The 25,173-nt window shown below is 40.0% G+C and overlaps 1 protein-coding gene across 7 annotated transcripts in view; it reads right to left on the bottom strand.

The window, feature by feature from the left end:
* CADPS (calcium dependent secretion activator) overlaps positions 1–25,173 on the bottom strand; it is a 476,150-nt gene that overhangs the window by 320,328 nt on the left and 130,649 nt on the right. For all 7 annotated transcript variants that reach the window (XM_068982571.1, XM_068982570.1, XM_068982573.1 and 4 more), the window contains one exon: positions 18,927–19,259. In XM_068982571.1, coding sequence (XP_068838672.1) covers positions 18,927–19,259 — 333 coding nt within the window. The remainder of the gene's footprint in view (positions 1–18,926; positions 19,260–25,173) is intronic.

Raw genomic sequence — 25,173 nt, 5'->3', positions numbered from 1 at the left:
CAGTAGATTGGACCTTAGCTACAAATACCAAAGGGATAGAGTATTTGCCTACTGCTAGCAGGATTATTGACCTGGCCTGCACAAGAAAAGACACAGAATTATCTTATGGCATGAGATACACTCTATTAGGAAGGGTAATTTTCTCTATCCTTAATTACAGGGACCCAAGATTGTTCAGTTTCTAGTCATACTGGGGCTGTATATTATCTTCAAGCGACCCATTAACTGTATTGATCAATGGCTAGGGAGAAATAAAACAGAATTCTGGTAAAAGAAAGTAAAAACAATATTCAGCTCAAAGTAATTAACCCTTCTGCTCCTTTTGTATTTTTGCCACCAACCAAATCACCCTCAAAAATTCTCTTTTTTTTAAATAATATCACAGTAAGACCAGAAGATCCATCCACCAGAGAGTTAAGTTCCTGCTCTATTTTTGGTTTTATCTGGTATGGGCAAGGACGTGGGAGAGTTACTCAAAATTTATTCACATTTTAACAGGCAACTCTTTTTTAAAAAGTCATTGCTTTAAGATGACACAGATAAGGCCTATTTGTGGGTGAAAATGTGAAGCACCCAGATTCTCTCACATTCCTGGTAGCAGTTTCCTGGTAAACTACCCTGGAAAACGGTCTGACAATACCTACTGAGGAAGAACATCTGAATATCTATCCAGTTGGCCCTCTGTATCCATGGTTCTGCATCTGTGGATTCAATCATCCAGAAACAGAACCTGCAGGCCCTTGGGCCAACCATGAAACTGGCGCATCCAGGGATTTTGGCATCTGCGGGGGATCCTGGAACTAGTACCCCACAGATATTGAAGGATGAGTATGTCTATATGCCTCCTGATTCAGAATTCTATTATTCCTAAATATGTATCAAAAAATGGATTCTAACATCCACCAAATACCATGATGAAGAGTATTCAGAACAGTTTTTTCCACAGTAGCACCAAACTAGAACAAAGTCAAATATTCATCAACAGTTCATCAAACCTTGTTGTATTCACAGGCAGAATGAATGAGAATGAACTACTCTTAGTTACCTGCAGCAATAAAAATACATCTCATAGATATAAAGTCGAGGAAAAGAAGGCAGACACAAGAGGAGACATACAGATAGACAGATTCAGACTTAAAATTTTCATTTACAGAAAGTTTAGAACAGGCAAAACTCATCACCAAGAACAGATTCAGAGAGTGGGCAATCTGGAGAGAAATGCTGATTTGAAGAGCTCAATATCTCGTTTTTCTCTGATTTCACAGCTGTCTTCATAGCAATAGTCACAGACTTTAAATGGGTACCTCTTCAACAAAACAGCCCTGGATGCTCCAGTCCTTTTCCACAGCTGCCTGGCAGAGTGGCCAGTGAATGCTGTTTACGTGGCATCTGCAGAGATGCAGGCTTCCTACACACTTTCCCACTAGGGAAAGGTTCTATAAGTGATAATACTAACACACCTTTGAGTGAGCACACCATGGAGACCTTTATACCCATTACCTTGAGAGACAAGACCAACGTTTATTTAGAAGCAGACGTTGTTATCTCAGTCCAGGGAGCCTGTGATTCAACTGGTGGACACTGGATCAAGAAAATGGACATCACAATAAAGCTTCTCCCCAAATACTTAGTTTACTCGTACCTGGAGCAAAACTAAAATGAGAACATTCTGATCGCTGGTCTTCTTTTTCTGTAGTTCAGGAGCAGGGGCTGCTTTTCAGAAATGTCATAAGCTCAATTTTGGTTCAATTTGTGCTTGTGTGGCTCTCATCAGTTTATAAACGGCCACTGAAACACAATGTTTTTTGATTACGTATATAATCCTACAAGGTCGGGAGGGCACATCTGGTAATGGTAATACTGGAAATTTCTTCCTCCCCAAAACTCATATACTCTATAAACTCTTGGTGATAAATTATATACATTATATACCAAAGATTCAGAAATATCTATGTAGTACCATAATCGATTAATCTATTAAAGCTTATTTAAAGCAAAAACATGGTAATATTAAGAGTACCTATCTGCATAAGACAATGCATATTTATAACCACCCCAAGCATACATGTTAGTCATTGTTATCTGTACTAGCTTTTGAAATTAATCCTCTGGCCTTAGCACCTAGGATCTAGAAACACTAGGTGGATTCCAGTTGGGTTGGTTACAGCGTCCTCAAGTATCCACACTGCTGAGACCACTGCCTGACTTGGGGTAGTTTTCAGCACTGAAGCTGATGTGGGGCTCAGTACCATTTCTGAGTAACTGGAATCATTCTATTTGTTTCTCTGAGCATGATCACCTCACGATGGGGTGACTGGATGGCTCTCTTCCAAATGTTCTAAATTGGCGAGATTCCTTAAGAAAAACGCTCAGGGAATGTAGGGATGGAACATACTCGCCATCACAGGTCCATCATGCTTCCAGTTTAAACCACAAAGGTGCTGAGCAGGTTACTGGAGAGCCAACTTGCTCATTCAACCCAAAAAGGAGAGAAAGCCATTTGCACAACAGTCAAACTGACCTGTAAAGTGGGGCTTAAGTGTTCAGTCTTTAACGTCAGAGAGATCTGGGATTAAATCTCAGTCCTGCCACTGCCACTTACTAGCTGTGTGACTTGAGGCAAGTTACTTAAGCATTCTGTGTCTCAGAAATGAAAAGGACTCCACTTATTGGGTTTTTATGTGAGAATTAGACTGTCTGACACATAAGAAGCACAATTCAAATTATTATTATTGCATCACAGTTATTCTTGCTGCTGTTGTCTCTAGAAATACCAGGTAACCTTGTATATTCGGCCTTTAACACTTTCTCATTCTATATTAACAGGGGAGAAAGACCTCCTTTGCATCTCAAATTGTTGTTAATGCTACTTGCTAAATATTTCTATTATTAGTGCTCCTCTTTACTAGGCTCATGGTAAGGCTACACTTCCTGGTCTTCTTGTGGTTTGTGAATCTGGGCATAATACAAGGGTTGTGAGAGCAAATGGTGTGAAACTTCTGAGATGAAGCATTTAATGGCTGGTTTGAGACTCACCAGAGTATTCTGTCCTGGTACTCATGACATGGGAAATATTGGCCATTCCATTAGTCTGAACCTCTGAGTAACCATGAAGTCCAGATTCCCTCTGTCACCCCACAATGGTCATACAGCATGAACAAGAAATAGATTGTTTTAGCCACTGAGATGCTGGGGTGATTTGTTACTACAACCTATTAAGCCAAGCCTGACCATATCACATCACTATTGATAGTCCAGTGATTTTCAGCTATTGGTAATTTTGCCCTCCCCCGTGGGACATTTGGAAATGTCTGGGGACATGCTGTTTGTCACAAATGGAGGAGTGTGTCAACTACTGGCATCTCGAAAGCAGTGGCCAGGGATGCTGGTAAATGTACTGCAATGCACAGGGCAAACTCCACAGGGATGAATTATCCAGCTGAAAATGCCAATAATACTCTAGTCCAACACTGAACTGCCCTCACCCTCTTTAATCTGCTCCCCACACTCAGCCCACTACCATCAGTGAACAGACCCATAAAGCCTGTGCCTGCCACAGGGACCGTGTTCATTTCTCACCACACATGGTTACCTGGGACAGTGAGTCACAATACGACCAACAGTCTGCCTTTAAAATTCTGCCAACCATCCTTGCAAAGGGTACCCTGGAGACTGAGCCGGGTCTGTAGCCCAGACATTACAGGAGAAAAATAGTCACCTTTCTCAAGAGAAGTTCTGCTGTTCCATCACAAGCTGCTAAGGTTGCCTCTGAGTTAGACGCTGGCCTCATCGTTTTCTACATGACAGAAAAATCTATATTCTGGCTCATTAAACATTTCAGCGTAAAGGTCTGAAAGGAAAGGGAATTTGGCACAGGTCTGAGATGTCCATTTGGGTCCAGGCTCTCAACAGTCTGATATCTGGGCTGGGATACTAATAGGCTTCCTTCAAAGAGATGATCATATGTGAGAAGTTTAAAAAGACATAGGCAAGCAGACAGTATCACCAGGACAAGAACCTAGACCTCCCAATGACTCCCAAATCTTCAGTCTCTTCTAATATGTGCTGGGAAGGAGAGTGGGTGGTGATGATGGAATTAGCTTGGGCTTGAAAGTCTGGTTGCCTTGAATTTTTAAACTTATTTCCACTTGTCTCCTGTGTAAAAGTTGTGGTGAGAATTGGGAAGAACATATGTAAAATTTTTAGTACAATGTCTGGCATGTCGTTATTACTCAATGAATAACAGGGGTTTTTACAGCATGGACAGTGCAGACCTTACTGCTGGGGAAGGGGGCAGAGCTGAGAGGGGTAGCACAGGCGTGCAAGGCTGTCGGCTACTTTAAAAGCATGAGCTTGGTGAAGAAGGCAGGGAAGGGAGCTGACAAAAACCCAACACAAACGTCACTATCATTTGTGTGCATGCCCCAATATTTTTTTACCTTTCAAATGATGTAGGCCAAATTTGCAATGGCAATTTATTAATAACTTACACCCCAGGGAGGGTTGGCTTTGTTGGAACGCATACTCTCAAATCTCAGCAAACAGAGTCCCCATCCCCAGGACAGCTCTAAGTACCTGAAAACTAGCTGAAAGATGACAACTCCAACTGGTGTTAATTTTACAAAGCAAATAAGCTGTAAAAAAGGATTTAAAAATACATTTTTTTTCCCAACACATAGTTACTGAGGCCTAATATGTGTGAGGTGCTGGTTAGTGAGGAGAGATCAAACAGGCTGGGCTCCTGCCCTCACGAAGCTCACTTTCTTGTGGAGGAGGCTGGCAATAAGCAAAATATAGGAATGGCAATTTGTGCCAAAAAGGAAAAGAAAAATGGGTGCTGGATTAAAAGAATGGCTCAAGGGTCACATTTTCATATTCAGTGAAGGCCCCTTGGAGGTTGCAGCACTTAAGCTAAAATAGGAAACATCAGTAGGATGTGAGGAAGTTCATTCTAGGAAAAAGAATAATTAGGAAAAGCAAACAGCAAGGGTATGCTTCACAGACATTGTCTCTTTCTGAACTTCCTCGCAGTCTTGTGAAGGAGGCACTTGCAGTAGGACACTTCTGACATGGCCCCAGTGATCCTCACCTCAATATTCATAACCTCATGTCATCTCTTCCCTTCAAGGGACCACTGCACCAAGCAGCTTGGTTCTAACAAATAAACACAGCAAAAACTACAGCATGTCAGTTCGGTGATTAGCTTATAAAAATGATAGCAGACTCGGTCTTCCTAGCAAACTCTCTCTTGCTGGTGCAAGCCGCCATGCTGCAAAGTCCCACTCCCATGTCGGAAAGGCAGGATCCAACAGTCCACAAGGACCTAAATCCTCCCAACAAAAAAGACTGAGTATGGAAGCAGAGTCAGCCCTAGTTGGGGGGATTGTAGCTGCAGACAATACCTTGACTGTAGCCTGTGACGAACCCTGGGAAAGAAGACCTAGCTAAGCGATGCTTAATTCCTGACCCTCCAGAGTTATGAGATAATAAATGTGTGCTGTTTCAAGTCCAAGTAACTTGTGGGGTAATGGGTTACAAACCAATATATAATAGAGCACTCCTTCATTCTTTCATTCACGTACTGACTCAGTTATTCAAAAGACCTTTTTTCCTGATATCCCGCAGGCCAGGCAGTGGCCTACGTGTTAAGGAAACAATGATACACATCACGGACCCCAGATGCTCACAGTCCAGCGGGAGAGGAGGTGCGCGGTACTAAATTATAGTGTCACTGTGCTCTCTGCTGCTCCGTGGTTGCCATGTCTTGTGCTGGGAACAAACAGAAGCGAAACAACAACTCTTCCTTGCAGAGCCAGGGAAGGCAGGAAGCAAGGAAAACTGAAGCTCAGAGAAAGTAAGAAGTTACCCAAGGTCACATAGCTCTTCTGATTCATTCCACTCTGCTCAAACACATGTGTTTATATCCAGTGTGAGAGGCCTACAAGTGACCTACAATTCTCAGACTGCTTCTTTTATGCTTCTTGATCATCTAAAAGCTACTACATGTTGAAAGGGATTCTTTGTTGCACATGTAAGATAAAGTAGTGGGTTAATCAGATTTCTGTAACAAAGACTGAAGTTACATTTCCAATTAAATTTCATAAAACAGAAATCAGACCACTCTAATCTAACTCATTACTCTGAATGCATTTGTGCACGATGGGGGCTCACACATCTCTACACAAACAAAGATGCTGGTGCTGGACAGAAAATGATTGAAATCGTGCTTCATGATGGAATCTAATTAGCAAAACAGATTAGTTACACAGGGATGTAACAAAAGCAATGATACCAGAAGAGCATTCATGAATGCTTCAGAATTTGAAGAAACTTGCCTGAGAGGAGAGCCTAAGGTTTTTATTTCTGGTTTGATAATTTGCTAAGCCTGTAAACCTAAAAGGAGCCTAATTAAAGTTAATGAGAAATAATATCTAGCTTGAAAGTTTTATTTTATATTTCTGCACAGAGCTCTTATGCTTTTTCTTCCTGTGGTTATGTTCCATATTAGTTTCAAAATCAAAATTTTAAAAGCCCTTATTTATACTTTTTGTTTTCTTTTTCTCTTTCCTGCTCACTTCCTTCTTATTTTACAAGGTAAAACATTTATTTTGAAGCATATTTTATGAGGTATGTATACAGTAAAGGGTAAATTCCAAGGGCATAACTTGGTTAATTTTCTTAGATGTATACCATGAAAACACGATCCTACTCAAGATACAGTAAACAGTGCTGTCCAAAAGGACTTGGTGAGGTGTCTGCATTGTTCACTTTGACAACCATAAGACATACGTGGCTACTGAACACTTGAGATGTGACTAGTGTAAACTGAGTTTAAAATTTAACTCAACGAGATAAGTAGCTGCCATTTTGGATATTACTGGAATAGAACATTCCTAGCATCTGAGTACCTTCAAATCAATACCTATCCAGTTTCCCCGCCCCCTCTGCTGATGCAATCATTATTCTGATTTGTGTCATCATAGATGAGTTTTTCCTGACCTTGAATTTCAAGATAAATGTAACTGAATTTCAAGATAAATGTCTGTGAAATTCATTTTTGTTGTTGAATGTACCAGTGTTATTCTTCATTTTTAAACTGCTTGAATATTACATTGTATAACTATACTATGATTTGTGTATCACTTGATATTGTTGATAGATATTTGGATTGCTCCCAATCTTTGGCTACTGGCAATGACACTTCTATAAATATTCTTGGCAATATCCTTTGGTGGACAAATATACTCAGTTCTCTGCGGTAGGTACCAAAGAATGGAAGTGCTGAGTCTCACCACGGTACCACAAAAAATGCAGTAAAGCACATGCTGTCTTATTCCCATTCTACAGAGAAGCACAGTGATGCTCAAGGAAGGTTAAGTGACTTGGCCAAGATGTACAGTGGTAAGGTAAATTCACTGCTGACTTCTTTCTTTACTAAAATGTACTTTTCTCCTATAAAATCAACCAATCAAAAATTTAAAAAAAAAAGACTGAAATGGCAAGTGTATTAAGAAGTCAACAGCACAGACTTTACTTCTGGGTTATGTAATGATGGTCTTCACTGCTGACACTGTTAACCACCATTATGTCCCACTGTTCACAGAATGGACATAGACAGTCCAAGTTTTGTGTTAAAAACCTTTGGGGCTGTAAAAGTAACATCTGATATTCAAAGGGCAACTTTGTGGAAAGTAAAGAATTATTTCTGTTATGATGTGGTATAGTATTCAACTCAGGGGTTGGCAAACTACAGCCCCGGAGTCAAATCTGCCAGTAGCTTGATTTATAAGTAAAGTTTTACTGGAACATAAACAGCCATGCCCATTCCTTTGCATAATGCCTATGGTAGCTTTTGCTACAATGACAGAATTAAGTAGTTGCTATACAGGCTGCAAAGTCCACAAACCCTAAAACATTTAGCAACCCCTGGTTTAATTCTTCATTGAAAACCTTGGTAAGGTGAAAGTTCATGCATGCTTTTGTGGGTGTTTTTTTTTCTCCCAAGAGCAACTTTGTTCTAATTCTGGGGTCACTGAACCCAGGAAGGTACTCATTATGCAAGACATGTTTTCAAGTCCTCTTACTGGCTTGATTACACAAGAAAAAGGACAGGCAAGAAAGAGCAACATTTCCTGTTCTTAACCATCCTCTGAACACTGTGAGGTTTGAAGTATGTTTCTAAAAGTGAAATCAGGACACACTAGTATTGATACAGTAGAACCTAAATGAGTGAAGCAATAATAAACCTTACTGGTTACCAGTGAATAAAAAATAACTAGCTTACAAGCTTATTATGAATAAAGATGCATTCACTAAAATTCTAACTAGAAAATACACAGTGTAACAGATGTAGAAAACAAACTTGGTTACTAAAGGGAAAACAGTGGGGGCAGGGATAAACTGGGACTGCCATATACACACATCTATATATAAAATAGATAACTAATAAGGACCTATTATAGAGCACAGGTAGCTCTACTCAATATTCTGTAATGACCTATTTGGGAAAATAATCTTAAAAGGAGTGCATCTATGTATATGTATAACTGATTCACTTTGCTGCACAGCAGAAACTAACACAACAGTGTAAATCAATCACACTCCAATAAAAATTTTTTTAAAAAAGGAAAATGCAAAGAACTGAGTGTCAGCTGACCTTTCTTTTCCTCCAATAAATTTTAGGAATAAAGGAAAAGGCTATATTAAAAGAGATTCAAAAAGACTGAGTACAATACACACGTATCTGTCTTCCTAGAATAAAGGCAGGATTGATAAACTTTCTACTTACTCTTCAGAGCCTTCTATATTGATATAAAATCACCATTATTTTCAGCAATTACATGAAAGAGCTAATTTTTAAAATTTTATTTATTTTACTTGGAGGCTAAGTCATACAATCTGGAGTTCAAATCCAGGTTGCTTCTGACTGACTGACTCACCTTGGAAAATTTGTTGAACTTGTTTCTCTTTTAGGTTGTTTATTAAAATGTGGGTAAAAATAACTAGCTTACAAGCTTATTATAAGGATTAAATATGATAATGTATGTAAAGTACTAAGCTTAGTGTCTGGCATGTGGTCAAGGCTTCATATCTGATAGGTATTATTACTGTTCAAACTGGAGGTCGGACATGGGTGGGAGGTGTTCCCTGAATAAAAGTCTATTATGAAAGACAGAACCACTCACAAGCTGGGCAGGAAAGAACTACAATGCTTTATGTATACCTGCATAAAGGGTGAAGACAAAAAAGCTAACCACAACATTTAATCAGTAAACAACACTCTATTATCCAAGTTTCTGCAAACTATAGGTTTGAATCATTGAAGAAGAATAAAGTAAATTCAAATAATGATCATGGGGAGTCTGGGTTGGTGAAGCATGTCAGAAGACCTGTAAAATATCTCCCTTTGCATAGCTGGGTTCGATTGGTTTGTAATAGCCTCCCTCATTTGGTGAAAGGTAGCAAAGTAGAAAATACTTTCTGTATGTCCTTTTCTGAAAGAACACCTCTTTAACACCTCTGATTACAATTTTGTGGTTCAATGCTTATGAAAAGACTTCAAATAAACCCAGTATATTTGTAATTCCATTTTGGCAACAAAGGGAAGAGCTTTGTAAAATGTCTTCAGCAGTTTCAAAGCCTGCATAGGAAATGCCCAATTTCCTGTTCCTCAGATCCAGGATACCCACCGCCTCTCAATTTCAAGGTTCCATTGCAGTCCATCTCACCATAACAGCAGGCACAGTTAGACAGAAATGTCTAACCATGTGTTCTAGGAAGAACTGATAGAGAAGCAAGAATTTTCTGATGACTCCATCATGAAAAGTCCTGATGGGGTCATCAGAGAATTGTTGCTTTGGGAAATTAAATATTGCTATCTGGCCCTGTGCCCTCCACATCTTCAATGCCCACTAATTTTGCTCCTGCTAACAGAGAACATGTTCATGGGGATGGATACATCTTGATCTCTTTCCATATCCCAAGAATGCTGAATTAAAGTACATCTGGCAGGCAAAGCCACTGAAAACCAGCAGTTCAGCAAATATCTAATGACTGTTAGAGGCAGCGAGTGAATTTAATTTCTGTACTTCGTCCTCCCACCCTGTGATGGGAGAGAGAGGCAGGGAGTGACCAGAGGGAAGGTTTATGACTACCCGCATTCTGTGACTCTCATGTGAAATCCACACAATAAAACAGGAGAATCAGCAGTTTGATTCTGGTCTCAGACTAACATGTCTGTCCCACTGCTGCACTTTGCCTCAAGGGAAACAAAGGAGGAAACACACACCTTTGTAGAATATGGGCATTTAAGCATCTGAAGACCATAAATGCCTTGGCCTCTCCGTTTAGTGATTTAGTCAATATTTAGTTGTGTGCCTACCATTGTGCTTAAGTATTTGCCCTAGAGTGGTGAATGCAAGACATGGTCCTTGCTCTTAAATAATAGAATCAGGAGAGGGAGGCAGAAAATAAGGGAACAACTAGCAACTAGTATGAAGAATTCATGCTTTTGAACTGTGGTGTTGGAGAAGACTTTTGAAAGTCCCTTGGACTGTAAGAATTTCCAATCAGTCCATCCTAAAGGAGATCAGTCCTGGCTGTTCATTGGAAGGACTGATGTTGAAGCTGAAACTCCAATACTTTGGCCACCTGATGCGAAGAGCTGACTTATTTGAAAAGACCCTGATGCTGGGAGAGATTGAGGGAGGGAGGAGAAGGGGATGACAGAGGATGAGGTGGTTGGATGGCATCACCGACTCAATGGACATGAGTCTCGGTAAACTCCAGGAGATAGTGGAGGACAGGGAGGCCCGGCGTGCTGCAGTCCATGGAGTTGCAAAGAGTCGTAAATGATTGAGTGACTGAACTGAACTGATGCAAGGTAATTTCAGATTGTGTGATTTTCTATGATGGTAAAAAGCAAGGTACTGTTACAGAAAAAAACCAAACCCCAAACATGGAGAAGCCTGTTTTAGGTGGAATGATAAGGCAGAATTTCTCTTAAAAGGTTACTTGAAGGAGTTCTATGAAGAACACTGGAATGGGGGCAGAACAACTGTGGCAGAAACTGAGAAGATCCCCAGTGACTAACATTCTACTCACTTGCCCTTGAGGGTGGGGGACTCTATGTCCTTGTTGCTGTTTAGCTGCTAAGTTGTGTCCAACTCTTTTGCAACCCTATGGACTATAGCCTGCCAGACTCCTCTGTCCATGGGATTTCCCAGGTAAGAATACTGCTGTGGGTTGCCACTTCCTCCTCCAGGGAATATTTTCGACCCAGGGATCGAATCTGCGTCTCCTGTATTAGGAGGATATTGGCATAGGCCAATTCTTTACCACTGAGCCAGTAGGAAAATCCGGGGGGACTCTATGACTTGCTTCTAATTGATAATATATGACAAGAATGAAGAGATTCTGCAGATGTAATTTAAATCCTTAATCAGTTGACTTTAATAGAAAAGGATGGTTATCCTGGATGGGACTGACTAAGGTGATTAAGATCCTCTCTTTTGAAAAGATTTTTTTGACGTGGACCATTCATAAAGTCTTTACTGAATCTGTTACAGTATTGCTTCTGTTGTTTATGTTTTGATTTTTCAGCAGAGAGGCAGACCTGAATCAGGGATGGAACCCACGCTCCCCAGCACTGGAAAGCTAACTCTTAACCAGTGGACTGCCAGTGAAGTACTGATTAATCAGAGACTTGAAACACCAGACAAGTTCTCTCTCTCTACGGCTGGCTTTGAAGACTTCTACAGCTGTGCTGACATAAGAACATAGCCCAATCATAGTTGATTCTAGCCCTATGATTCCTTGAGCACTCAGAGAACCCAGCTAAGTAATGCCAGATTTCTGATCTACAGAAACTTTGAGATAATACATGGGTAGTATCTTAAAACATTGCATTTGTGGCAATTTTTACACAGCAACACAATGAAAACAAATATAATACTCTGAGCAGGAAAAAACTATAAAAGTCACTAGGAGTTGTTTTGGGGGTGAACAAAGAGGAAGATTGCCAGGAGGTAAAATATGGGCTTGTCTGTGAGAAAACAGAAAAGTTTAGGCTTTATCCCAGTATCTGCAACATGGTGGTTAGTGCGCAGCAAGCAGGTAAAACATTTGTTAAATTGATGAATGAACTTAGGAATAATGAAAGTACACTGCTAAATAAAAGTGTTTCATACTAGTCTGCCGTGTCCATCCCCTCAGATGTTAAAACATTTCTTCAGTAGGTATTTATTGAAAGACCATTATGTACAAAGAAATGTAATATTGACAGAGAGCCAAAAAACAGTGATTAAGAAATACAGCCAGGACAAGCAGCAAATTCTGAGACTACAGATCTTCTGGAGACTTATGGATTAGGAAAAAAAAATCTACTTAAATAGAGATGAAAGATTCTATGGGAAAAAAAATATCTACTTAAATAGAGATGAAAGACTCTATAATGAGGTATAGATACAATCCAGTAATCCAGGTCACAGCTGAAAGCTGATAATGTCAGGTTTCTACTCAGAGTCTAATAAACTATTTGAAAAGCTGCCAAGTGTTAATCGAGTCCAAGGAAGACAGCCCTGTAACAAGATCACATCATCAAAAGCCACATCAATGATGGACTGGAGGAAAGGTAATGAAATGTTAATACTGAAAATGCAAAGATGTTTATAGACTGGGAAATTATATTCTATGTGTTTCTTCTCAAGTCTTCTGGATTATATGAAAAAATCTCTAGAAATTCAGAGAAGATAAATGAACAGAATACTGTCATCTTCATCTAACTGCAGTATGCATGTTGCCTTGCTGCCCACGAGGCACAATTGATGGCTGAGGAGAAGATTAGACTCATATCCCCACGATTCCAGGAGCTATGGGTGAGATCATAAGGACACAACCAGAAAGAAACGCTGTTCTCAAAGAGCAGAACAGAAACATGAAGAAACAACTAACTTTCTTAGCTTCTACTCATCCATATCCCCTTGGAAATTAGTTGGGTTGCTTCCCTAAGAAGGATTTATCTTCATTTAAAAATACATAAAAGTGAAACACCTCTGAAGTGTTTTTCAAGGAGAAATGCCCGCACATTTCAGAATAGAACAATTAAGGAAAACTCATGAAGTTAAGCATATGGGTAGGAAGTTGCAGACATCTGGTACATCTAACTGGGCATTAAGTCAATTCCAGATGTGGAGGTTACTAGAAAGAATGAGGAAAAAGGGTGCTTTGCATTCTTTAAACTTTTAAAATACATCATCATCATCTTTGCATTTTATGAAAATAGAAAGCAGGTCTGTGTTAGTCCCATTTCTCAGATGATAACACCCATTCTCAGAGGTTATCCTATGTTTTTTGAGTAACAGATGTCAACTCAAATGGCTATGTAATTGCTTCTTCTCAAGAGTTTGGGAAAATAAAAACAACACTGATTTCATAATAGGAATTTTCAATGATTTTACAACGATGATTATGCTGTATGAGCAAACTCTTCTCTGAGCCAGAGCCATGAGCCTTCAAACACGACCGTCTTTAAAAGATTTTGTGTGTAAATATGGAGACGTCTATTAAGCCTCCTTGCTTTAAAAAAAAAAATGGTTTGATGGACATTCATTTTTCAACAGACAGTTGATGTGTAACTGATACAATCACTCTTTGTTAAACATCCTTTCTCATTTGAGATAAAAACAAGTTCCTGGCAATACCTCACAGAGAGATCACAGAAACCATCAGAAAACTGCACCAGAAATCAGATTATACTTTCCCCTAAAATACAATATGCATACAAGGAAATAAGCATGTTTCTAGATTGAAAGCACTTATGAACTGCTCTCTCTCACAGGGAGAAGGATCAGAAAATATAAAACAAAACAAGCATACTTTTACAAATGAAAAGTATATGATTTTCATTTCTACGTCTTTGCTCCTATGAGTGGATAGAGTACTGCAGAGTTGAGTATAATCTATGAGAAAGCTAGTGAGTGTATCTATAATTTCTGAAACCTGATTGCAGGGTGTTAGAACTACAGACTTCAGGTGAAATCTGTTCTGGTTAGTCTGGGGCTATTTTCAGGGATGGTGTCAGAGGGAATCTATCTCATCAATGTCAGTATTTAAAGGAACTGGTCACCAGAGTCATGCTGCCCACACCAATGGTGGTGTAAGATTATGTCAGAGGCAGACTGATAAAGAACATCTATTTTAATGATTATGGTTCCCATTACTGCATAGTATTTTTAAAATCTAGTCCATCAAAGCTGTGATTTCACATGTATTACTTCTAAGGTAAAGACAGGCTTACAAAGTGGGTTAAGTGTTGGCTTAATTATGGATATTAAATAATCACACAGGTAGTACTTGGAAATGGTATAAAATCATGAAGGTGATATATTAATGACTGAGGTCTCAAATACAACACTGAAGATAATTTTCTTCTTTTGACACCTTCTTTGTTGAGATTTTTGCTATTTGTTTCTATTTACAAAATACCTATAAACTTAAGGTAGAAAATGTGAAAACACCAAAAAGCACAAGTGAAAAACACAAAAACCAATCATAATGCTTAACCTTAAAGATATCATAACCCTTAAAAATAATCATAGTTTAGATTTTATTGTTTGCCTATCCAGTCCTTATTCCATAAAAATGGAATTATATCTTCACACTGGTCCATAGCCTGACTTTGCACTTATTCCACAAGTATCTACTGAACATTTCCCCACATGGTAAGTGTTCTTTTTCAGCAACTATTTTGCTAGCTGAAGAGTACTGTCTCATAATGTTAAAATCTAGTTAATCAATCCCCTCCTACTGGGAATGAAGGTTGTTTCTATTTTTTTCACTGTCATATAAAATGCCGCAATGAACATCTTTGGACTTAAAACTCTTGATAAAATCTCTGAGTATCTACTTTAAACAAATTTCTAGAAGCAGAGCTGCCAGGTTAAAAGGTTTGCCAAATATAAAGGTGTTTGGCTGCAAATTAACAGATTATGCTACAGAAAGTTTACCACAATAAATCATTCTACCAGTAAGTGATGAGAATACCCATTTCTGTAACATTTGCAATGTATTATTGTTACCAATGGAATACTTCTTTTAAAATACTTCTGATTGTCAATACAATTATATAACTCAGATGACTAAACACATGGAACTTAGAAATTCTATAATCATATATTCAGAATTATTATTTTTTTTTCTTTCTGAATTACCTGTATATGCTCTTTTCCCTGATTTCTACTGAGGTGAACCAATGAAGCAGTAATCAGACTAGGTGTCAGTATAAAATAAAATACTAAATGCCTTAAGTATTCCAGTCCCAAGACATTACTTCCTTTTACATTTCTTATAACTCTCTTTCAGCTAAGGGGACAACCATTATTTCAGAAGAGAAGACATTACTCTTTTATATCATTGTATTTTTTAACACCACATAGAAAAATCTTGAAAATGAGTAGAATAAATTAATTTTTTAGGAGAAACAAGTAAAACAAGGTCCTGCCACTTTACCATAGTCAACAAGTTCGAAGCAACCAAGGTAAGAAATGGCATAGCAATAGATTCATTTCTTTTTTTTTTTTTTTTTTTGCATGGAGGATTTATTTTTTTTTTAATTTTTTTTATTTTTTATTTTTTTTTAAATTTTAAAATCTTTAATTCTTACATGTGTTCCCAAACATGAACCCCCCTCCCTCCTCCCTCCCCATAATATCTCTGTGGGTCATCCCCATGCACCAGCCCCAAGCATGCTGTATCCTGCGTCAGACATAGACTGGCGATTCAATTCTTACATGATAGTATACATGATAGAATGATGCTGATGTTTAAGCAAGAGCAGAAAATCTTCACGATAAGCTAGCCAGTGAAATTAGAAAAACTAATCCCTAGAAACATTTTATGCCTAGCAAATTTAGGAACACTTGACTAACTCTAATTCTGATTATTACTTACCACTTAAGTGGGTGATTGTCAATCTTTTTGAAGCTATCACAACTCATCTTCTTGTCATAGACAAGAGGGTGGTGATGGATGGTTTTGCTACCTACTTACCCCAATCTACAAGTGCTACATGGGATGCAGTACTAATACGTTAATTTAAAATAACAAATAAATTTAATCTAAAATTGAGGCTTGAGAATTTCAAATACTTTTTAACCCATCACAGAAATTCTCTATCTTTGGATAGGAAAGCAGGGTTCTGAACTGAAGTGGGCTGAGAGGAAAGCAGGGTGTCAGGAATACCTTTGAATATTATATATATACACACTATGAGATTTCAAACAGATTCCTGTTTACTAAAACATCCAGAAATTTTAGGGTGAGCTATAATGGTTGATAAGAGCCTACCAACTAGTTAGAACAATCTGCCATCATCCATTTATTAATGCAATAGGCATTTATGGAACACTTGTTTTGTGTCAAAGTACTGGAAATACTTGGACAAAGCATTTGACAAAGCATTTTCAATACTTTTTGGAAATATTTGCAAATAAGGCAGAGATGAACTATCGTCCTCATAAGGCCAACATTCTGCTGAAGGATGGGCAGAGAGGGTGAGACAGATAGTAAACATAAAAATAGGTGAATAGGAAATGGAAGACAGTGGTAAATGCTTTGATAAAAATCAAACAGGGGAATGGGAAAGACAGTGACTTGGCAGGGTGTAAAGCAAGGGAGAACTTTAGATGAAGTGGTCCAGGAAAACCTCATGGAGAAGCTGACATTTAAGCTGTGCCAGTCATGCAAAGGTCTTGGCAAAGAGTATTCTAAATTGAGGAAAGAGCAAATGCAAAGGCCCACAGCCAATGTGATATGTTTGGGAAACAGCAAGAAGGCCAGTGAGAAAGCACACAGGGAAAGTGGTGTGATCCAGGCTGATTCCTGCTCTGCCTTAAGCCTTAGTTATGAGTAGGGATGCCATTCTAGGGGTGAGGGGATGGCCATGGAAGATTTTAAGTGCAGAATTGGCACGATCCAGTTTACAATTTTAAAAGATCACTTCGATTGGTGTGTGGTGGGTACATTTTCTTGGGCAAGAAGGGAGGCAGTGTTACCAGTTGGGTAAACACTGATCATCGGAGTAAATGATGTGTGCCTTGAATTAGCAGATAGCCATGGAGGCAGGAAGAAGAAAATCTCAATATCCTGTAGTTCTTACATTAAACATTTAATTATATACAATGGAATATTATTCAGCCACAAAAAAACAACGAAATAATGCCTTTTGTAGCAACATGGATGGATTTAAAGATGACCATACTAAATCTACCATACATAAATTAGATAATTAATAAAGATGTACTGTATAGCATTGGGAACTCTACTCAATACTCTGAAATAACCTATATGTGCAAGGAATCTAAAAAAGAGTGAATATACATACATGTATAACTGACTCACTTTCCTATATAGTGCAAATTAACACAACACTGTAGATCAACTATACGCCAATAAAATTTTTTTAAAATTAAAAAATATATATATTTATGGCACTGTTCTGATGGTGTCTGTTGACTTTTTGCTTATTCCAATAGACTGTAACAAACTTTAATTGCTACCATTTAGAAAGTGCCCCATGTTACTCCAGGCTTTGCATACATGCATTCTTATGACTGCCTCCGAAGCTCATGTGTGGGGAAGTTAACTCCAAAGGCCTCAGAGTTATTTCAAGTGAGGAGTTATATTAAGATTTACCAAGGTTTACTGGATTCTGAGCAAGGAACAATTGTTAGTCAATGAACTAGAGTGTCCTCATTTAACCAACTTTAGGGGTACAGTTGTACAGAGAAACCAGCTAAAATTCTATAATGGTTCTTAAAAGGCAACGGGGAGCAAGATTACTAGGAAAGGAAGCTCTTGTTTAAAAAAGCATTTTTCTGGGCCCTACCTTGAGAATGCAGAACCAGAATCCAGGGCTGGGGCTGGAAATGTGACTTTTAAAAATGCTCCCAAGAGACACTCAATAAACTCTGCAAAGTCTGCTGAGTAGGCACACAATAAGTATTTGCTGAATAAAGGAATATACTGGGGAAAGATTTGCAGCTAATGAAGATCTAGAGTACTTCACTCCCCCAAACTTCCATCCAGAGAAAATATAAGCGCACGTTTTGGATGGGCCCAAGATGAGCCTGGAGGAGGGCACAGCAACCCACTCCACTATTCCTGTCTGGAGAATCCCATAGACAGAGGAGCCTGGCAGGCTACAGTCCACAGGGTCGCACAGAGTTGGACATGACTGAAGCAAATTAGCACGCACGCAAGCAGAGCCACCTCAGATCCACTTGGAAATTTATGGTGTGACTAATATAAGGGTACAAGACAGGTTTTATGGAAGTTTTGTTTAAATAATTTCTCTTGACCAGGTGCTAGGTCCAAATGTGTCACCAAATGAGGAAGGTACAAGCCCTTCAGCTGGTAAATACCATCTATTTTAAAAGCACAAAATCTTAAAAAAAAAATCATCTTGATCTTACGACACTTTTCACAAAGGGGCCAACTGACCCCCTGAACACAACACACACAACATCTAGGGGCCAGGAGATTTTTAGGAGCTCACAAAATGTTTTCATTTCTTTTAAAAATCAAAAGAAAAACCTGAAAATATTCTAGACTGGACCATATTCAACTTTTATCAATGCAGTTACAAAATGTAATTTTAAAATATATTAAAATTACAAAATGTAATTTAAAAATACATTTAAAAAATCAAGATACGCACACGAAGGCAACAATGACTAGGGAACACAGAAGTTGTCATAGGGCCCCACTTTTTTTTTCCTGTGCTGCATAGCTCGGGGGATATTAGTTCCCCACCAGGGATGCAACCCGAGACCCCTGCAGTGGAAGTGCAGAGCCTTCACTCCGGACCACCAGGGAAGTCCCTGGCCCTGCTTTACTCACAGCCCTGGGCCTGGGTGACAGCTTCTTACCTGACAAGCATTGTACAGGAGCTGATGCTCGAACTTCTTGATCCCAAGAATGTTCTGGAACATCTCGTAGAGTTGCTCTTTGCTCAGAATCAGCTCGGAAGCGGCGCTGGCCGTCATCCGGGCCTGCTGCTTCCTGGGGTCCTCCTCCCCGCGGTAAATGGCATCAAACTTGGCCATCCAGGAGCTCAGCACGGTCTCCTTGCTGAGGCCGTCGATCTCCGGCAGGCTGCGCACGCGCTTCTCGATGTGCTTCTTGAAGACTTCTCGCGAGTCGTTGGCGGAGCAGCCGCCGCTCTGCACCATGCGTGCCACGCGGTCGCTCTTCAGGAACACCTGTGCGGGAGGGGCGGGGCAGACGTCAGAAAGCTGCCCTGGAAGAAGTGTTTCCTGGGGCAGGGGCGGGGTTGACCCTTTCGAGGGCATCCCAGGAGGCACCGGGGTGGGTCACAGCCTGAATGCTACCTCTTAGCTGTGGGAACTCAGGGGAGTCTCTTAGGTGTTCTGCTTTTGTGTCCAAATCTGGAAAATGGGAATGACAGTGGTATTTCCTAGATTGTCGCAAGGATAAAATGAGACAATCATATCCTGAGAGGCAGCATAATATAGAGAGACTCGGTTGCTCAGACTGCTTGGGTCCTTTCTCTGCCACTAAGTGGCCGTATTTCTTTCAACAGATTAGCCTCTTTGTACTTCAGTTTTCTCATCTATATAATTGGGACAATAGTAGTTTTTACAGCACAGGTGCTACTATATGAGGGATAAATGAGTCAATATATGATAAACACTTGAAAGGGTGGTTCACATTAATACCATATGGATTGCTGTGGTGGTGGTGATTATTTTTATATGTAAAATAGCGGGTATGATGTCCGGTCATAGCACTTCACACAGTACATAGTCCACTATTTACATCTCATTTTATCCTCTCAGTGATACTCATCACAATTCATATTGAACAAGGATTACATAAATATGTATTTCATGCGTGTCTCCCCTCCCCAAATGTAAACTCCATGTGGGCCAGAAATGTGCCCTTCTTCTTCCCCCAAATATCACTCACCCATCTTTAGAGTAGAGCCTCCTGCTTCGAGAGTGAATAATGAAGGCAGGCCTTACACTCAATCCATTTTGTAAATGGAAAAGCCAAGACTTCAGAGAGGAGTCTTCTTTTAACTCATTAATTCAAAATGGACAACTCTATAAACGCATGGTCTCCTGACTTCACCCTGGTTCCTCCCTTTCCAATGAGTCTCAACTGCCTGGTGGGACAGCCCTTGGTTATTTTGCTAGTGCTGCCTTGATCCTGGGATAGAGCAGCCATTAACAACAGTTTGCTTTCACTCCATTTGGAAGCTTATATAAGCTACACAGTTCTGGGGTGTCATACAAGGCAGTGAAGCTGCTTCTTCCTATTCACCAAGAGGAAACACCTCATGTTTTTGAGCCATGTCCTGTCCTGCTCACAGTTCAGAAGGTGCATAAATAACCTTCCAGAAACAGAACAAATATTCACTTCCCTGTCATATTTCAGAGAATGCCTGTGGTAGGCGATGGCTTGAGGGGCATCTCATTGCCTTCCACTTCATCACAAAGCCTTCTTTGGGGAGGAGAGATGTTAGAAAGTTGGACTCCATTTATTGTCAATTGAATGAACTAATTCAGGGAGAAAAAGAACCAAGGATTTGTTTCACAGGCTGGAGGCCACGGCCTGCTCCTCTGTGCTTGGGAATGGTACTCAGTTGAGACCATAGAGTTCATTTAAAAATCAATTAAAAAAAAAAAGGTTACAAATGAATCTTGAGGCTTTAAGAGCTTTAATGAGCTAGCAATTCACCCGAAACTCTATAATGCCTAATGCAGGTAGTTTCTCCATGTAACAAACACAATGTGTTTCAGTTATAGGTCTAGATCTCAAAGAACATCAAAGTTTTGAAGCAAAAGAGGAAGTTTCTGGATAGACAGTATAACACTGTGACATGACCTGTAAATCATACTCCCAGGCCAGCTCGGCCATTAACTTTCTGTGTAATCTTGGGTAAGTTACCTCATCTCTCTGATCCTCTAGTATCTTATCTATACACCATGGGAGTTGAACTATAAAACTTGGAGCTTGTCTTTTATGCTGTAAAGTTTATACTCTTACTCATGAGTCCATTCATCCTTTTTTTAGATACTCACTGGAGGAAGGCATGTGCCAGGTGCCAGGGTTAGAATGAGGAGGAAAAAGATGTTGACCCAGCCCTCATGCCTCTGTGACATTGTCCTAATCATCCCATACAAATATCATTACAACCTGGGACAAGTGCTAACCAAGGGAAATTATGCAAGTTCATGCATGCTTGTAACCAGGAATACATTTCAATATGTGGTCAGGAAAGGCTTCCTGGAGAACTCCTTTAGGGTGAAATGTGAAAGATGGATAGGAGAAGAATGAAAGAAGGAATAACGTATGTAAACACACTGAGGATCTGAGGAAATAAGGAGAAGTCAGTGTGGCTGTGGTGAGAGAAGTGTGAAAATGGTCAGTGTAAGACAGGTAGAAGGGGCCGGATGGCTAGCGGCATGGGAGGTTCTATTAAGAACATTAATTCTCATTTGAAGGGCACTGGGAAGCCACTGAAGGCTTTAAACCTAGACATGACACAATCAGGTTCACATGCTCTGGCTTTAATGTAGAAAATGGACCTGAAGAAGGCCAGGAGAGTAGACAGGAGGCCAGTTGAGAGACAGCTTATGAGCACAGGTGAATGATGGTGGTAGTAATGCAAAGGGGTTAGTTAATTCCTTGCTGTCAGCACTACTGAATATTAGAGGTGACTTAAAAACATTCACTCAACAACGAAGCCACACTCTCCTTCCATTTGTCCATAGCAGCGTCCCACAAATCTGGAATGGGACCGCATTTCAGGTTCTCACCACCGTATTCCTTTCCCTCATGGCCCCTCCACAGCTGCTATCTGTCCTTTGTCTCTCTAACTTTAGTTAATGTCTGAGGCTCCAGCTAGACTATATAAGTCCTCAGAAGGCAGGAGTTGTATCTGCTTTGTTCCTATTATTTTTTCTGAGTGCCTAAGACAGTGCCTGGCACGTAGCTGGTGCTATGTTGAATGAGGAAAATCAGTGAATGAACAACAGGAACAAAGCAGATGTGGATGGAGGGAAGAAGGTAAAGAAGATACCAGCAAGCACAAATACACTGGTCTCTTAAAAACAATTGACTGACACTACATTTCCCATGAGACCTGACAATAGGGGATAAGAAATGAGGAAGTGTTAGTCTCTCAGTTGTGTCTAACTCTTTGAGACCCCATAGACTATAGCCCACCAGGTTCCTCTGTCTATGGGATTCTCCAGGCAAGAATACTGGAGTGGGTTGCCATGCCCTTCTCTGGGAAAGAAATGAGGATATTAGCACACTGGTCCCAGTCAGCATCCATAACTGGTGGTCCCTGGGTCCTGCACACATTATTTGCTTTCTACAGGTCTTTCCTTTATACACAATAGCCACTAAATATATATTTGTTGTACTACTAGCGGATGGCTGTAGACAATCTCTTAACTTGTATCAACTCACTCTCCTTCACCATTACCTGGGGTTCAACCAGCCAGCCTTCTCTGAGAAAGATCAAATTGAAAAGACTCTGCAAAGTGGAGGGTTCCATCTGTCCACAGGTAAGATACAATCGCTAGGCCCCAGAACAAAAGGGGATGAGTGGAATGTTAAGAGAATAGAGGAAGGAGGCAGAAGATGGAGGAGACGGACAAGTGCCATAAAAGCAGCAAGTCAGCCACACGGAGAAGCTGTGGCAGCAGAAAGCTAATTCCAGGCACATCACCTGTCTTGGCTTCTCAGTCTTGTCCAAAAGGAAGCCAGGCAGGCAACGTACTTGGGTGTCTCTAAAACGACCCTTGAAACTCATTTGTTCCAGGAGCTCTATCTGGTATTTTGTGTTTTGTTTTCTGTTTCATTTTTCAGTGGCTCTTGCAAGAGACTTCAACTCCAGGCACAGCTCTATGCGGCACATCCATAAATCCTGCCCGCTTCTCTGCCAACTCCCAGACAGGTCATAATGGGAGAGGGCAGATAAACAAATAAATACAAAACAGTGAAGGGCAGTCAATTCAGCAACTCAGCCTCATCCATCAGTCCTTCCCTCCATTGCCAGAGCCAAGCAGCCTCAAGGTTGTTTTAGAAACACAGAAGTGCATCAGTACTTAATGACGGTACATGCTATGGGGTAAAGCTGGCCCAGCTCCTGCTTCTCTACAGACAGGCTGAGAACACAAGGCAGATCCTCTATTGCTCTACAAAAGCACATCATTTCAACATAAATAAGAAAAGTACCTAGATGCTATAGTAAATAAGATTTTAAAAACCTACAAAAACCAGGTTACTAACAATGTTTCTGATGACTGGCACACACATAATGGTAACCATGGGCTCTAGTGTCAGACAACCTGAAATCAAATTCTGGCTCTACCAGCTGCTGGCTTTGTCAGCTGAGCAACTTACTTCATCTTTCTGGGCTTCAGTTTTATCATCTTTCAAATGGGAATCATAACCACCCTCCTGTGCAGGATTGGCAAGAGAATTCAATGAGATAATGAAAGTCAACTGATGAACACGCTGCCTGCTCCAAGAACGTAATAAAAGTTAAATGTTATTTTTAAGTTGACTATTATACAGCCATGAAAAAAGATAATTTTTCTTCTTTTATCAGCATCAAAGGATGTCCATGATATGCTGCTAAATCAGAGACTTCCAATGGTAGGGGTGAAGTGGGGTTGGGGCACAGGACTGTAACTTTTGATTGAGAACATCACAGGTACTGTAATAAAACTTTTTACTGATGATTGACCTAGCACAGGTTTGACTTTTGCATAAGTAGAAAGATTGAAAACAACTGTGAAATGAAACAAATGGGTTATTAACATTTTTTAGTTATTTTCCATTTTAACATGGAAATCAAGGAGCTATCTTTACAAGTCTAGATATATCAAAAAATACCTGGAAAGACATATACCAAAATTTAATAGTGGTTGTCTAGCATGATGGGATTAGAGGTATTTTCCTAACCATTTCATTTCCATTTTTTCCCTATTGTCTAGTTTTATAATTGACATGTTTGACTTTCACAGTTCTATAAAACACCCCTTTCTACGTGGGAAAATGGCAAATTTTACTTTCACTGAGATAAGATGCATGTAAATTTCTTAAATAAAAAGCATCTTTGGATCTTAAAGATATTTTTTGCCAGAAAGTAAGGGGAACTTAGGCAAATTTAAGAAACATATCTGAGGCCATGACCTATGGTAAGTGGTGGTAGGTTAGGAGCAAAACTAGTTCCCTCGCCCTTTTCTATGTCCTTTTCCCCTGCCTTGACCTTGCACCTTCCATCCCCGTGTCTAGGCCCCACACTAGGGAATGGATTGATTCCGTAACTCCCAATCCTCTTTTATCATTTACTTCTACACAGCAGGTGGGCACTATATCACCATTCTTCCACTCATATTCATACCAGCACTGTTCTGTTGCAGATTTATGATGAGGTTGTATGTCTAAGTGTGCGTGTTTGGAATTTAATCTTGACAGCAAGGAAGATTCTACTACAGATGAAGAAACTGAAGCTCAGAGGTGGCTGAGGTCCCACAGCCAGTTTGCAGCCAAACCAGAATCCACCCCCACTTTCAGACACTCAACTCATCCTCTTGCTTCCGGTCCCCAACCTTTCTGACACCAAGGACCAGTTTCATGGAAGACAATTTTTCCACAGACCGAGGAGAGGGGAATTGTTCTGGGATGATTCAAGTACATTACCTTTATTGCGCACTTTATTTCTGTTACTGTTACATCAGCTCCACCTGAGATCATCAAGCATTAGCTCCCAGTAGCTGGGGACCTCTGCTAGTCTAACCACTCGGCCCTCGGCTCCCTCCTTCCTTGCCTGGTTTTTCCCGCAGGAATAAGTGCCTTTAGAATGGCTGGTTACTCTTTTCCTAGGCCACTGAGGAATCATAGTGGTTTTGCCTATGATTGCCTATGAAAATGTATAGCTTTATTTTAGAAAAATAGCCAGATCACACACACATCTACTTTTCTTAGATAACAAAAAGTTCAGTGATAAAGATGAAATGATATATGTCACCCTGTGCAGAGGACACCTGCAGGTTTTGCCTGCCAACCATCCATCCCCTTCTGTAACAGCACCTCAGTCCGAGAACACCTTTATCGCTACACGCTATTTCG

Source organism: Capricornis sumatraensis, chromosome 10, assembly GCF_032405125.1.
Source record: "Capricornis sumatraensis isolate serow.1 chromosome 10, serow.2, whole genome shotgun sequence".
Lineage (NCBI taxonomy): Eukaryota > Metazoa > Chordata > Mammalia > Artiodactyla > Bovidae > Capricornis > Capricornis sumatraensis.
Note: the sequence above shows the minus strand (reverse complement) of the source record. Positions and strands in the feature narration are given on the sequence as shown.